Genomic DNA, 16353 nt, shown 5'->3' with positions numbered 1-16353 from the left:
AGACGTTCTTTAAAATCTGGTTTTCTAGTCTTTCAAAATAAGAGTTGTGACCGAGATATTTGGGGGTGTTCAAACGACTTCAACCTGACTTTGAGTAAAAAGTGCAAATACGTGAGATCAAGGTTAATGTTAGTTTAGGGAAAAGACTTCAGTTGAGTATTAAGGATGATGTTAGAAATAGGTTAATGGTAAAGCCTGGGGTGAGGGGTGCCTCAGAGGGTATCTGTGTGTGTGTGTGTGTCACTGAGTGAGGTGTCTGTTGTCTATGAATGATTTCTTCTTCTAATAGGACATATAGTTGCTTCAGTGATGATGGTGGAAGACATCAGTGAGCTGCTCCCTCTCTCAACGCTGCAAAAAATATCCATCTTTACCTCTCATTTTCAAAATCAGGGCACGAGAAGATATAGAAGGAAGAAAAAGCTCGCGCAAAACGTTAAGTAGTTCAACAAAATCCAATACTGGATTTTTTTTTTTAACTTTCAGGTGAATTTTAAGCCCGTTTCAAGAGACTTCTAAAAACATTTTTTTTTCACTAAAGAGAAAGAAAGCTGGTTTGATTTATTTTTTTTGATTTATCTTCATATTAAGCGGCATTTTGAGACCGAGCGTGGAGGCTGAATGAACACTTGTATTTTTTACAGTGGCACGCTCTGTGCCAAAAGCGCCGGCGGTGCGCAGGCAGCCTCCAGATCACACAGTTGGATAGATGGTATCACCAGCATGTGATCAGGCTGCTGAGCCTATATGAGCAGCCTCTCTTAATCTTTAACAAAACAATGTAATGTGGTGCAGGTGATCTGGCGCTCCTCCTGGACTGTGGACTAACTGGACTGACCTCGGGTGTCGTCCGTCTGGGGGTGATGGGGATGAAGGTGGTGATCATGAAACCGGCTGTCTGTTTCTACGAAATCCGCCAACTTTCACTGCCTCTTTTCTTTTTCTCCTTCTTGTTCTTCTACTTGTGCGTGTGTCTTTAAAGCCCAACAGCATGCAGATCTCCCCGACTGAAGACAAGATACCTGTGAGTACGATAGTATCCATCCGCCGTCTTTGAGTTTATTTCGCTCCCGCACCTGTGACCAATCTGTGTCAACGTCTTCTTTACGACCCGCTGTCATAGTTTTCATAGTCATTATAGAGTAATTCAGTCATTATAACTCACTGTTCAGGTGGTGTAGCTGCTACATTTGTAGAGGAGAACATTTGGTTCAGTATAGGAAACACTAAACAGTATGCAGCGACGACCTCATTTTAATCAAAGTAGGCTATTAACGGCATTATGTATGATTTATTTTTATTATTTCAGAGCGAAGCCATAATTTCTCCACATAAATTGTTTACCACGTTAAAATATTTTATGGTATCAGCAAACAGGTGAGTTACAGCCTCCTGGGAACCTTCAGGGAATGTTCCTCAGAGGTTCTGTTATGCTCTGGGGAACATTCTTGGAATTAACTTGTGTCAGCAAACAGGGACCTCAGGGGGAATTTCCAGGAGTTTGACGAGGACCATTTGTTTGTTCTGTACGAATTACATGTGAATATTTGTGATATTTTTATTTGATCAGTGACAGTAGACTTCCGGTATGTTTCCAGGCACTGTGGACAGTGAACCCAGTTTAGTTGATTAAAGGATTAATGCTTACAAATTCTGAAAATATTTATGATTATTTATGATTATATTTATGAATGATTTTATGAAACTGTGTAGTTTAAGAATGCATGAATCAGAAAATACTGAGGTTAGCTTCAGAAAACTAATTAACAGGTGACAGAAGTCTGTAGTCTGAAGTAGATGCTCTTGATGCATTTTTTTAATTATTCGTTCCATTCTGGACATGTTTGATGACACTATATAGGGCATGAATTCCACTCTGAGACTTCGGACGTTCGAATGAATGGCTGAAAGTAAACATAGAGCACTATAGCGCAGCAAATCTAGAGTACTTCTGCACATGTGAATAAATGATAAAAGTGTAAATTGTTTCACCCAACAATTGCAAGGAAGAGATCAATCAAGCACAATCTGCACATGGACACTCTGCTTTAGTTCAGTCTCATTGTTCTCATGGTGTCATTTTTGGCCAAAGTTGTCCATATTAACTTGAGAGTTAAGGCCTGTGACATGCATGAAGCCGTTTTCTGTCGAGAAGAACAAAGAAAAATATTAAGACCATTAAAAGTTTTTCAAAAGTTATAACTCTGTTTCCCTGGTAACACCTGAGGGGCTGACTCATACCTAGATTTAAACATTCCCATCCCATGAGGCTCCTGTGCAGTGGCTCTGGTTCAGCTATGAGCCATTGCAATTACAGGCAGGAAAGCTAATGTTGTGGCAAGATTTAGTCAATATTATTGTGTATGGCTGATAAATATTCTGACAGTATGTCCAGCTGTCCAGCCGCATCATTGTCCCCAAATTAATCTGAAAATTTTCACAAACAAATAAATGTCCATGTGTTGTGTTGGCTGCAGTCTGAAGTAGAGAGTTGAATAGTGAACGGGGTGTGAGATGATCTTCTAAGTGGCAGCCTACAGAGTAAGTGCAGAGAGGCAGTGAAGGCTGCTTCCAGCTTGTGTGTTATAGTTGCCATCCTGTGCTGAAGATGAGACTCTGCAGAGCTGCACTCGGTTTTGATATTCAGACGTTTTTTCATGTCATTTATTTATAATGTCGGGGTGTCTGCAGCCAGCACATTCATTTAGAACTGTGAACAGACGATTTCACTGGAAATACGTAGTAAGTGTCCGTTTTCAGGAAGTAACTGACACCCTGCAGCCAATCAGAATCACCCAAAGGTGAGGATATGTTTATGCTGTGTTCACTGCTTGTTTCAGCTGCCCCTAAGTGGCCTAAAAAATCAGTGTTTGCTGGTTTAAACCAGCCTGTTTATTCACAAATGCAGACAGTGTTTTTCCCACATGGATAAAAAATAATTCTGAGGCAAGTCTAGCATTTATTCTGATCTAGTATGGAAACTTCAGTGTTACTGTACATTTGGGCCATGGGCCATCTATTCATACATTTAATTTATGTATGCGGCCTCTCATTATTGATTGTTTCAACAAAATAAAAACACCGCTAACATAATTCTTTTTTACATTGAAGGCTAATTCAGTTTTTGGTGTGTTTTTCCGCATTAATAGTGCTCTTTTATAATTAGCATGGCAGAAGGCAACATAACAGTTCATCTGGTTAGGAGCAAGAGGACACTCGTTGGATTACAGTTACTGAAACACAGAAACCTGTTGCACCCGATTCTTAGTTTATTATCACTTTATTAGAATAATTCTAGCAAATAAATTCAGTCTTATTGTGGTTTGTGTTTTGCGACTCGCAGGTCGTTAACAGAATAGGGAATTGAGCAGGTAATAGCATAGATGCACAGCAGCATATTCTAGCAAAATGTCTTGCTGATAAGCAGGAAACCAGCCGTTTGGAAGTAAAATAAATAGTATCCCATCATGCCCAGAGCCTATAGAGTGTTCCCTCTTGTGCCCTCCATGTTTAGTCTCCCTCTCTACTTTGCCTCTGTCTAAATAAAGAATAAAACTGCCAAAGGTGAGCTGACTGCCCACTCTGCTGCTGAAGGTTCTCACTTCAGTGTTTTTGAGAACCTGCCAAAAGCCACTTCTGTTTGCGTGTGCTGACAGTGCAGTAGAAGCTTAAGTTCATTCAAACGATTATTACATAACTCCTCTGCTGCTTAAAGGTTCCGTGTATGCTGTCTTTAAAGAGTTTGTTCAGTTGATTGTAGTACTTTTTATGAGTATGTTAAACAAATGAGAGCATTAGTATTTGCTGTATATTTTACAATCCCCTTTGATTTCCCTTGGCTCCCTATACAGGTTGTTGATTCAACTTCAAGCTCTCACAGCAGGGGAGAAGGTCACTACTTTTCTGATGGCCGACGCAAAGTTGACTACGTTTTGGTCTTTCATCAGAGACGGCACAGCTCCATACGATCTCCTGCCGGCACCTCAGTTTCACATGACAGGTTATCCATTGTTTCCAATGGCAACTTTCCTCCTTCAGTGGGTTCCGATGTGGAGGCAGGAAGTGGAGGTGGCATACCAGCAAGGGAGGCTGCAAGTGTTGGCGAGGTGTTCATGGAGCTCGGAGGTGGAGGTAGGAATGAGCCAACGGAACCTGCTGACCACGAGATGCGGCTAATCAGACAGGAATTTGAAGCCAACCTCGTGGAGGCCGGCCTGGAGATAGAGAGAGACAAAGAGGTGAGAGTGCACGTATGTCCTCACTGCTGTCTGTGTTCATCCCATATTTACCTCTCCAAGACACCTAAAATAGCTCATTACTGGCTATTTTCTCTGGACTTCTTCAAAAATAATCCTGCTAGAAGCGTATGGTAGTGTCTGTATCTGCAGAGACCCTGCCCTCTGCCTGTATTTTCTTATTGTCTTAGTAAGTTGCTGTATTTTGGACCCATTTGCTTACTGTTTGTCTTCCAGACTGTTTTACAGACAACATAAGTCAATGTTTGGGAGCCAACTGTTTCCTAAACACAAAGCATTTTTTGTTGCGATATTATCTGACTCTAATTTCTGGGTCAGTTTGTTTACAATGGACATAATGGAAAGCTCCCTTTTCCACTCACTTTGATGGAGACTCCTTCAGAAACTGGTATTTAAAGTCTCTCCCTGTCAGAAGAGCTTGTATCCAGGGCAAGTGCATTACTCCATTCATGTCTCATGTCAACATTGTTCCTTCTTCCAGGAACACTTGCTTGAAGACAAAGAAAAACTTAAACCAACAATATTTACTGCCAGCAGTGTGGATGTGTGTTGGTCCAGTGGAAACCGTAATGAATAATGGCTGTCCTGCATGGTCAGAACATATCGAACATCCCATTTTGCCATTTTACAGGGCCAGATTAGACCAAAGTTGAGGAGGTCTGAACATATGAACTGAACTCAGACAAGCACTTTAAGTGAGTCTTCTCATAAGATGTAATTATTTCTTCTGGCATAATGGAAACACAGTGAGGTCTCTGTTAATCTAATCTCTATCTTTTATAGATGACCCGCGCTGCTAAATGTAAATTTACAGAATGTCGCTCACATCCACTGCGAAATGTCGTTTTCATGTGATGTGATTATTTTGTGTCTACCACCTCTATGTATGACTGGATTATTTTGGAGTCTGAAACCACACAAGGGCCTGATGGTTCTGAGCTGGCAGACTTGAATTCTGGTCACTGAAGCCAACACAGCTGCTGCGCTGACCTCTTTGTATCAATTTACCGATTTAGCCTGAAACGGGTAATTTTGTTTTGACATGTACAAATCACTTCACTGTGATTGTGTGTGTTACGTAGCAACCAGGGCTTGCACGTGTGTAGTGTAGTGTGCTTTTGGTTTGTATGTATGTGTGTGTGTGTGTGTGTGTGTGTATGTGTGCAGTAGGCGCTTGGCAGAACACACAGTCTGCGTGTTCTTGTAGTGGGACTGCAGAATCTCTGCCACAGAATTATACAAATGTAGTTATTGTTAAAGTTCCACTTGTTACCAAATGAACTGCTGCTGCTCTTTGGCTCAGACACTGAGTGGATTCATTTGAGACAATGAAGTGTCGCCTGAGCTTTCGGAAACTGCAGGGAATGGTCTTGCAATTTTTTAAATTGTTACATCACAACAGTGATACTGTGTGGTTGCCAAAAGGCTTTTATGTGTACAGTGTTCAGATAAGAATTATCAGCTTTTTATAGACTTTTATAGTGTCATACCGGTGTACACTGTTACACTACCTATTTCATTACATACACTATATGTATCCAGACACACCTTTGTAACTGGCTGTTTTTTACAGGGGTTGGGTTTGGCCCCTTACTTCCAGTGAAGGCAAATCTTAATGCTTCAGCATACCAAGACATTTTGGACAATGCTATGCTTCCAACTTTGTGGCAACAGTTTGGGGAAGGCCCTTTTCTATTCCTACATGACTGTGGCCCAGTGCACAAAGCAAAGTCCATAAAGACATGGCTGGATGAGTTTGGTGTGGAAGAACTTGACTGGCCCACACAGAACCCTGACCTCAACCTCATCCAGCACCTTTGGGATGAACTGGAATAGAGTTTGCCAGTCAGACCTTTTTGTCCAACATCAGTGTCTGACCTCACAAATGCTCTACTGCATGAATGCGCAAAGATTCAAAGATTGCAAAGCCGTTCCAGAAGAGTGGAAGCTGTTAGAGCTGCAAAGCTGTCTATGCATGTCATTACAGTCCCTGTTGGTGTAATGGTCAGGTATCCAGTACTTTTACCCATATAGTGTAGAGGCAGCAGTGGAAAAATTGTTCAGATCCTTCACATAAGTAACTGTGTCTCTACCACACTGTGAAAGTATTACAAGTAGAAATCCTGCAGAACTCAAGAGCTTAGTTTTGTTCAGGTATGCAAGTATTGTATTCAAAATGTACTTGCTTTTGGTCAGAGCATTGGGATTATTGATTGCTGTCAGAATGTTAAGAGATTTTCAACAAATAACATATTCTATGAGGTCATCATATGTTTGTTGTGTCACTGTCCTGTGAAAACCATGTACCCCCAAAAAGTCAACTTAGCAGCTCTGTTTTCATCTTTTGTGATGATGTATTTTCCAGCCAATCCAGAGGGGGTTTTTTTTTGTTTTTTTGTTTTTTTTTTTTTTTAAAGTTGGTTTAAATTAAGAGCTAAGAGAATTTTGTCAACACATAATGGACCACTTCATCCTTCAGTTCATCAGAAATATGCAAATGTGTATTTAATTTGTACTTAAGTATAGCAGTTCAGTAAATGTACGTATGTTACGTTCTACCGCAGCCTACATGTGACTGTGTGGACATGAATGCGTGCTGGCTTGCAGCCAGTTGGCAGCATGTAACGTCTGCAGGCTAGTATTAATCAGATTGCTGACAGTGTGGCCACGGATCCTAAGCCAGGATGAGATAAGCTGAGTGACTGATAGCTCCTTATCTAATATCAATGATGGAGGGGTAGATCAAATCTGCTGCCGAGAGCAGCCGGTATGAAGAGGAAGTCTTTCACTCCAAATCCCTCATTTAAATGTACTGTAATGACGGATGCTCTTACAAAATGATAGCTAGATGTGGTTGTAGGAGGTGCTGCCAAAGAGAAGGAACACTGTCTGATTATAACTACCACTCACTCATATACAAACAGCAAAGGGAAAGTCAATAACAAATACAGCCATTGTAGTCTGTGTGCAGAATAATATAATGCATTAAATCAAAGTTGTTTGACTTTGACAAACATTATAAATCAGTAAGTTGATGCAGCATGAAAAAGGAATGTATCTGCTGCAGAATGATGCAAACTGATTATCTAATTTGAAACAAATGAACTTACATCACAGAGACAAAGCATTAACTTGTTGACCTGTTGGTTTATAATGGCATTATGTGAATGCCAAAAGGTTTTAATGAACAATGTAGGACTTTTTCAGGGATAATAATCTAAAAGTTTCGTTAAGCCTGTTTGTGGGTCAGGTATTGAGTGATGATCCCCAAATGTCACTTTACTCAGAAATTTGCTATTTAGCATATGTATTTTTGCATCTTTGAGTTTGCAACACTGAGTGAATGATGTTCAACAGAACAATTTGCAGTGTTGATGATGGCGTAAGGTTATTTTACACAGTTTTTATTGTTACGAATCTAATCTTGGCTACACTGTTTTGATTGATGTGACTTGTTGGGGATTGGCCAAGTACAAAATGACAGAGTCAGTCTCAACCTCTGAGCAGCGTTTAGCATAGCAGCACTCCTACAGTATTATGTAATTATTAATTTATAAGGTAGTTATATAGAGATGAAATTCATCATCTGCTTTTACTGCACAATTAGGTGACTTAAAATAATAATCTCATAAAAAGAAAACTGAGTGTGTGCACTGGACCAAACCACTCTCTTCTGTTTTTTACCAACCTGTTTGACTTCACATTAATTGGATGTTAGAAAAAAAAAAAGACTGGCTTAAATGTCAAACTTGTTGACTGTGTCTGAGGATTATTGAGCTGACCTTCGATCTCTTAGGGACATCCTCTTACAGAACACTTTTAATTAAATCAGAGCAAGATGTTAATTTTAGAAGTGGAGCCGGGACTTCTGAAGAGTTCAGTCTGTAGGGGCTTGGGAAACAGAATGAGCAGGATTAACTGTTTCGGTAAGACTTCCCTTTGATAGACACTGATTCTCCCCACACAAATTACTTAACAGCCGGCAGGAGAACATGCTCGTCTGCTCAGGTCCCGCTGCACCGCTGTGTTGAAATGTCAGTAGTTAAGGTAAACAAGGGTAAATATCACAAATGATGTTTGAACCACACCCTCATCATACAACTTTGATCCTTGAAACGAAAACAAAATAACTGCAAGTGTTATATTAGCATCATGAAACAGTCAGATGCAGGCAAGACAGCCTTGAAAAGAAGATGATAACTGTTTGAGCAGAACATTTGGTCAACGTAGCACCAAGATGGAAGACATTGTGTTGCAGCAAATATGCCTGATATAACATTTCTTGCCAGATAACATCAACAACTCTGCCCTGCCTGACTGGCTCCATTCAACTCAATGAGAGGGATCAGTCTGAACGCAGTCTCGCTCTATAAATGCAGCATTTTAAGAATATATTCACATCATTCACGTCTTCCTTCGACAGCTCAGTTGGTACAGCAGAAGACAGTATTGATTACAGCAGCTGTCCTTAGGTTGCTGGTTCAAATCTGGCTTGGAGAAGTTGCTTTTCTTATTTACTTTTCTATATTTTTATTTATCTGTTGCTTATTTTGCTATCCCTGTGCTGCTGTGACAAATGCAAACTTCCCCACTGTGGGATTAATAAAGGATTATCATCTTATTTTATCTTAAATGATTTGCATAATGTTGTAAGTTAATGTGCTAAAGTAAAATTAGGTATTGTGCTGGACAATTCACCCCTAGACAATTCACGGTGAAGTGATTATTGTGTGCAGAAACAAGCAACAACAGGTTTTAGTGATTGTTGCAAGAAATTTATAGAGCTAGTCAACACAAGTGACCATTTAAGATGTGTGGTATTCAACAGGTAGAGTGTGGATGTAGACTGCGTTACCAACCGGTATATCCACGTTGATCCCTACATCCGCCCACCCGCAGGCCTAGAGGAGATTCTGTAATGTCAGCCCCCCACAGCCTTCACCCCAACTCAAAGACCTCTGCTAATAATCACCTTTCATGCTGTGTTTCTCTTTGTGCCTTTGTCTTAATTTGCCTTCCTCTGCATGATACGTTTTGTTTCTGTCTCAGTCACTGTCTTTATCTTTTTCTCATTCTGAACATCCACACTCCTCTTGATTCAGTTTCTCACCACTTCACTTTCTACATAGCCATCCCATCACCTAACCGATCACCCTCTCATACTTGATGCCCCCCCCAATCCCCCTACACTCATCCAAAGATGCCCCCGGCTGCGTCCTAGTTACCCCCCCTACAGAGATAAAGAGCTAATTGGAAATCTCTCTACTAATTAACCTTCTCCAGGCTGAAAGGTATTTATATCCTCTGCTTTTTGATGGAGCGATAGAAAGGAAGGGGGAGGAGGGGGAGAGAAAGGGTAAGGAGGAGGAGGAGGAGGAGAGGAATAGGGACGAGAGATGCTAAGAAATGAATGTGAGCAAGTGGGTGGAATTTAATGGATGTTGGTAGAAAATGGGTATAAGTAAGTGAGGGAGGAGAGTACAGATGCCAGAGGAAAAGAAAGAGGTAGCTGTAGCATTTTAACATCATGAATCATTTCTACTTTCTTAATTTTGTGACCGTAGAGGGGACATCATGAACAAACAAGACCATCACTTGCAGGATGGTGGTGGTGGTGCAGGGCAGCAGTGTGATTTTATGTGTTGGCAGTAATCATATGGAGATATATGGTTAATTTGATGTGAATATATTCTTAAAATGCTGCATGTATAGAAAGCTATAAAGCTAGATTCAGACTGATCCCTCTCATTGATTTGAGTGGAGCTGTGGGGTTGTTAATGTTGTCTGGCAAGAAACGTGAAATCACGTGAAATATTTACTGTAACACTTTTCACCTTGGTGCCAGGTTGACCAATCAAATGCATGCAAGCCCACATATCTCATATATCATGTGAGAAGTTTCCACCGTCATAACTTTCCAGAGTCATAAAATCCTGTCTGTGTGTATTACAAATCATTGTGCAGTGTTGCGACATCTGGTAAGCTACTGATTTGGCATCAGTTAGAGTCCCTGGATACTTTTTTATTTTCTCCGCAGCACCTTAAAGAACATACCCTCACTATACGTGGAGTCCTACCAGAGGGCATCAGAATATCAGAATGACACTCACCAATCTTCTCTTTAGAATAGTCACAGCATGCATGATCCAGTTGATTTTTATTAATGCTTGAAGACCCAGTAATCACTGAAGTGTATGTCATGGAGGAGGAGCCAATAGGAACATAAAGAATGGTCAAAGTTTGTTATTGACAATCAACTCATACAGGCAAGAAAACATCCCACCTTAAAAATTACCAGCAGCTGTCAGCTAGCCTTTGATCTGTGATCACAGTAAATCAAATTACTTTTCTCCAGCCTGTAGCTAGCTGATGTTAACTAGTAAAGATGAAGAGGCAGCAAAACATCCATTTATTCATTATTCACTCTTCTGTTTCTTCACTGGAGATGCTTTTGAGGCCAGCCTGTTACACTTGGCCAGCTTGTGTTGCAGGTTTTGTAGGCAGGTCTGAGATTGAAAATGAGCTATGCAGTCAACTTGCCAAAACAAGAACTTGTTAATCTCAATATTTCTCTGATCTCCATGACAGTCATAGTGCAATTAAAAACATTCGAGCAAACCTACAAGTTACCTACAAACAGCTGTCTCATAAATATACATAGGTTTTGTTCAAGGTCAAGCGGATGTTCAGTGTGGATGTGGATGTGGACAAGATGATGAAATATAAGAGGAACAAGAGCGACAGTCAGTGAGTCAGCCAGTCAGTCAATCAGTCACTGATACAGTTTCTAACGGGTAGCAGAAGGTACAGTAATATGTACGTGAGGAGGGGTGGTGAGGGGGAGTGAAAGATCTCAGGAGAGTAGGAGTCGAGACAGAAGAAAGGGAATGGTTTCAGGTTTCCATCATTTGCCGAGCCACCTTTCTCTTGTCACTCTCTCCCCCCTCCCTCAGAAGCTGATGGGGGTCTGAGGAAGGTAGGGTTACCTGGCTGTTGTCCCCTGCTGGCTCTGCTCTCTTTCACTTCTGGTTACACTCTCACTGACGCCCCAGAGCTCCGTAATGGCTGCTGCATAGATTTGGAGGAATGCTTTTCGCTGCTGCTCACAATAAACATGCTGTTTAATTCTGTTAAGCTATTGCTGCTTAGTCAACTGCAGAAGACCAGAATGGGGAATGTTAATGTGCAAATATTCAGAATGCAGTCAAGTACCCTTTGATGCTACTTAGAGCTATTTAGAGCTGCCAATTATCACATTTTGCTAATGCATCTTAATACCTAAATAATAATTACAGTGTGGGCACTGGACCATGATTCATTAGGAGAACAAGCTACATGAGTCAGGATTTTATTTGACATACAGTAAATATATTATTTCAGTTTGGCGGAGATGATGTTAAGAGCAAAAAAAAGCATCCAATGTGTCAGGAACAGGCTGCAACAGCAAAGCAGTGATGAAAAACAGCTCGAGGCTTTGCTTTAGGACCAGAGGCTACATCTATCTTTAATAAATACCAGTAATGCTGCTGGCCAAACTGGTTAGCCAAACTGTTTCTGTGGGCATTGGTTGTATCTGGTTCAGATGAAAAAGCTCAACTTGGATTGCTGTTGAGAATGTTGAGTGGCAGCTTCAGATGCCAGGTTTGAGGACTGAAGGCAGAAGCAGCTGAGAAGCAACTGACTACGGTGAAGTTCAGCTCCTATTGAGGTCTCTCCTGCTAAAGTCTGCCGGGTATTTTGGATTGCGAAGCAGTACTGGCAGATGGTCTGGTAATCAGGTAGCTTCAGCCAAGCAATCTGGTAATACATTTCTCAAAAAATGAAAGTTTGGGTTGTTAAAAAAAGACTTTTTAAATGAAAAGTTGGGTTCAGACATTTTAAAGTACGTGCGCACTAGGAACAGAAGAACATGGGGAATAAAGCATATAATCCTCCCTTTGCTAAACCATTTAGCAATAAAATCCACTGACCACATGACTGACTGGATTGACGTTTGTCTTCTGTTCCTCAAGTTTCCTGAGTGCATTATCATATGTTTGTTTTTCAGTTAAAGACCCACGGCTCCAGCTTCACTCGTCTTCACGCGCCCTGGCCGGTACTGTGTCGAGAGGCTGAGTTTCTCAAGGTTAAAGTCCCCACCAAGACGGTGAGATCTCAGCTGTGCCACTTGTGTTTCTGGGTCCAGTTACAGTTTGTTGCTCTGTTCAGTATTTCTGTGGTCATAATAACAACAGAGAACAACAGACTTTGTGAGGAGACAGTGCAAATGTACATTTTGGTGACCTTTTTTTTTTCATAGAGGCAGCAAATTCAATCAACAGTCATACAGATTCAGCAAAACAGAGACAGAGAGTCAGAGAATGTAGTGATGTTCTACTGTATGTGGTTCAGTTAATAATCCTGCTACTGATTTTAGGCCTGATATCTCTTTATATACAGTATATATTAGAATTTCATTTCTACAGGGTCAATCTGTAACAATGTTAGAACAGTGTATTTTCTTCTGAACTATAAAGCACTTCACTGGACTAAATCTTTGCTCTGTGCTTCATCAGAGTTATGAACTTAAAGAAGAAAGCGGTTTTGGGTCCAGTATGAGCACAGTGTGGAGGAAACTGAACCAGCCTTTCCAGCCCAAAGTACCACATCAGGACCACGAACGCACCAAGTTTCTCTCACACTGCTTCTCCAGGGACAAACTCCACCTGTGAGACACACACACACACACACATACACACACACACATGCACACAAAACAGCTGGAAACTACAAAACTGTGGCTCCTCACAAATACGCGGAAATCAGGAAATTTTAAAGTTAAAATAAATAAAAATAATTGCCTTGTTTACTCTTTTGGATCACATCCTGGTCATAGTGTACATATGAAAAAATTGATTTATTTGTATTCTTCTATTCTTGTTACTTAGGCGAGTAATCCTCCATGACTGAAAGAAAGTTCTCTCAGCTGGATGCAGAAATTATTCTCTGACTGACCTCACTCAGTTATTTTGCTGACTTCATGAATCTTCTCATCATGTGCTAATGATACACAACATTATAGCTTTTACCATTATCCTGTTGTAGTTTTGTATTCATGTGCAAAGACACACCTTTTTTTTGTCAACAGATGTGACTGAACATGTGCTACGTGGATAAGAAAAAAATTCCACATCTCTGATTGATTATTGCTAAAGTAGTCTGGCACATTAAAATACATTATGTGATGCTAAAACCTAAGCATAAAACCTGTGTTGTTTGAGAAAATAAGATCCAGTGATTCCTCATTTTAATGACGGAAAGTGTTATTGCAGTTTAGAGGATAACATATATGCTAGATAGTATCCAGCTAGACAGGAAAAGTATCCAGACACGCTGTAATTCAGGATTTGGGCTCAGCCTCTTACTTCCAGTGAATGGAAATCTAAAAGCTTCAGCATACCAAGACATTTTGGACAATGCTATGCTTCCAGCTTTGTTGCAACAGTTTGGGGAAGGTCTTTCTCTATTCCAGCATGACTGTGCCCCAGTGCACAAAGCAAAGTCCATAAAGACATGGCTGGATGAATTTGGTGCGGAAGAACTTGACTGGCACAGCGCCCTGACCTCAGCCCCATGAAACACCTTTGGGATGAACTGGAACTGGAGACTCAGAGTCAGGCCTTTTCATCCAACATCACTGCTTGACCTCACAAGTGCTCTACTGCATGAATGTGCAAAAATACACACAAAAAGTCTCAAAATCTTGTTGAAAGTCTTTCCAGAGGAGTGGAAGCTATTAGAGCTGCAAAGCTGTTTGTATATGTAGGATGCAATGTAATTAAAGTCCTTGTTGGTGTACTGGTCAAGTGTCCCAAAACTTTTGACTATATAGTGTACGTTGTTTTGTAAGTATATGTATAAGTCATCAGACCCAGTGATCTAAGTGGCAGACTTAACAGATTTTGGTGTTCTGATAATTTAGCAGGTTGAGTTGACAGATAGCATAGATACAGGGATGTAAATCTTTACATCCTTCACCTGCACATAACAGTCTGTGCACAGTTTTTATTCACTGTTTGTGTTTCATTCAGGTACAACATCGCGTCTAAAGACACGTTCTTTGACAACGCCACGAGGGGCCGAATCGTAAGTGTTCACGTTTTAATAAGCATCTTCTTTATGTTTGTCAAGGATTAGCTTCTATCTCCTCTCTGATATTCCTGCATCTTTCTTAGGTGTATGAGATCCTGAGACGGACGGTGTGTGTACGAACCTGTCAAACCATAGGTGAGGTTAAAAAACAAGGACAAAAGAATGTAAGTCTGTGTGTGTCTGGGAGGACTTCACTGAACACATGCAGCCTTTTCCAGCCCCACACTGTCTTCATACAATACGTACTCTGAATCATGTTTGGTGGACCCCTTCTACATCTACTATGCTTGCTGCAGGCATAACCACGGCACAAATGTCAATGATTTTTCCATTATGTAGTTCCAAGTAAAAAATGCTGCACAAAATAATCGATGACTTTATCCACCTCTCTTGGCAAGCAGCAGGAGCTGGAGCAACACGGTTTGAAATCCTCCTTTGTTTACCCCTCCCTTCACAGTGAAGTATGGTGCAATAAGTCATGAATCACAATACTGGGATAAAAACCTGGTTTTATAAAAAGTCTTCATGAGCTTTTGTAGTGGACACAATGACCAGTTCAGATTTTAGCACTGTGCCCCATCAGTACAAAAGCTGTTGAAAATGCCAAGAAGATTAAAATCCCAGCCGCAGTGGGTAGTAGTTGAGTAAGTGAGAACGATCAGCATCTCAATCATCCCCCGGCAGACATATTGTGCTTTCTTTTTCCTGCTGTGGGACAACAAAAAGCAAGTGCATTGTGTTTCTTTCTAAAGGGTGAGATTAAAAAGCAAAAGCAGGCGCCATGGAAGACTCACGTAACATCTAAACTGCTGTCAGCTGCAGATGCTGAAATCCTCAAATCCAAGTGGACTGTTTGATAGATGACAGGTGAAGTGGGAGGTGATACTGATATGCCTGCTGAGGGCTGAATGGCGAACTGAAGTGACACAAAGAGGGAGTTCAGTGATTGTATAACTGGATGAGACTAACATCTTCTCAAGCCCAATTTGTTTAGGATTCCTTTCATTTGGGCTTTGTAGCCGCACTCTGTTCATCCCTGGCTTTTGACAATCCCCCTTCTGGTTTTCAAATATAAATGAGAATTTTGTAATGCAATTCACAACCATAAATTATATGCATTATGTATACATTATGTATACATTATACAATATGTGATTATCATTTTTTTTCACATGTGGGTTAGAATTTCCATTAACTGCTTCCTCCTCCACGTGGGTTATGACTTTTGTAAGCAAAATTGTACAATGAAACCCAAAACGGAATGCATCGGTAAAAGTTGTAATGTAGGTCCACCGTTGTCAGACACTCAGCACACTTTGCATTCAGGCTACTGTGGGTCTTGCCTTAATGATTACATTTCTGTAGATTTTCATGGCATGTAGCTAACATCTGCCTGTGCATTCATGACAGCCATCGGTCCCGTACAGAAATGAACTGACACCGTTTCATTCCCAGTGTTCCACCATATGTCTGGTTGGCTTCTCCCTAACAGCAGAAGGTCTCAGCCGGTGGGCACTGATGGAGCTGCAGGGCAAGAAGAGGAGAGAAAATAGAGTTGCATCTCTTTAACCTCTATTTTCCCTTTCCTCTTTGTCATTGGTGTATGAATTTTGTTACTTTCTCTCTCTCTCTCTCTCTCTCTCTCACACACACACACACACACACACATACACACACACACACACACACAGACACATTCACAGAGCCCACTTCCTGTGTCTCTGCTGCCTTCCTCCATCTCCCCTACAAGTGGGTCATACTTCCTGGGTCTGGCTGAGATTGAAGCAAGGACCTCTGGGAGTTGTGGTTGTTTCTAGCCAGTTCAGTGAGCATTTGTGCATCTGTATATGTGTGTGTTGGTTGTGCTAATCACATCATAGTCCCTCTTTGAGGCACCGATAATTAATAGATTAATTACTTTGATGAAAGAGACTGCTGTGTGTGCCAGGTCATCTGATGTGTCAGG

At 40.9% G+C, this 16353-nt stretch overlaps 1 protein-coding gene across 1 annotated transcript in view; it reads left to right on the top strand.

Moving 5' to 3' along the window:
* The first annotated feature begins 621 nt into the window (after window positions 1-621).
* Window positions 622-16353, top strand: part of ano2b (anoctamin 2b) — a 59307-nt gene continuing 43575 nt past the window's right edge. The window contains exons 1-6 of the mRNA XM_046379519.1: window positions 622-1024; window positions 3852-4238; window positions 12304-12402; window positions 12812-12963; window positions 14327-14381; window positions 14471-14522. Coding sequence (XP_046235475.1) covers window positions 992-1024; window positions 3852-4238; window positions 12304-12402; window positions 12812-12963; window positions 14327-14381; window positions 14471-14522 — 778 coding nt within the window. The 5' untranslated portion in view covers window positions 622-991. The remainder of the gene's footprint in view (window positions 1025-3851; window positions 4239-12303; window positions 12403-12811; window positions 12964-14326; window positions 14382-14470; window positions 14523-16353) is intronic.

Source organism: Scatophagus argus, chromosome 22, assembly GCF_020382885.2.
Source record: "Scatophagus argus isolate fScaArg1 chromosome 22, fScaArg1.pri, whole genome shotgun sequence".
Classification (NCBI taxonomy): domain Eukaryota; kingdom Metazoa; phylum Chordata; class Actinopteri; family Scatophagidae; genus Scatophagus; species Scatophagus argus.
This window is presented reverse-complemented; position numbering and strand designations above follow the sequence as displayed.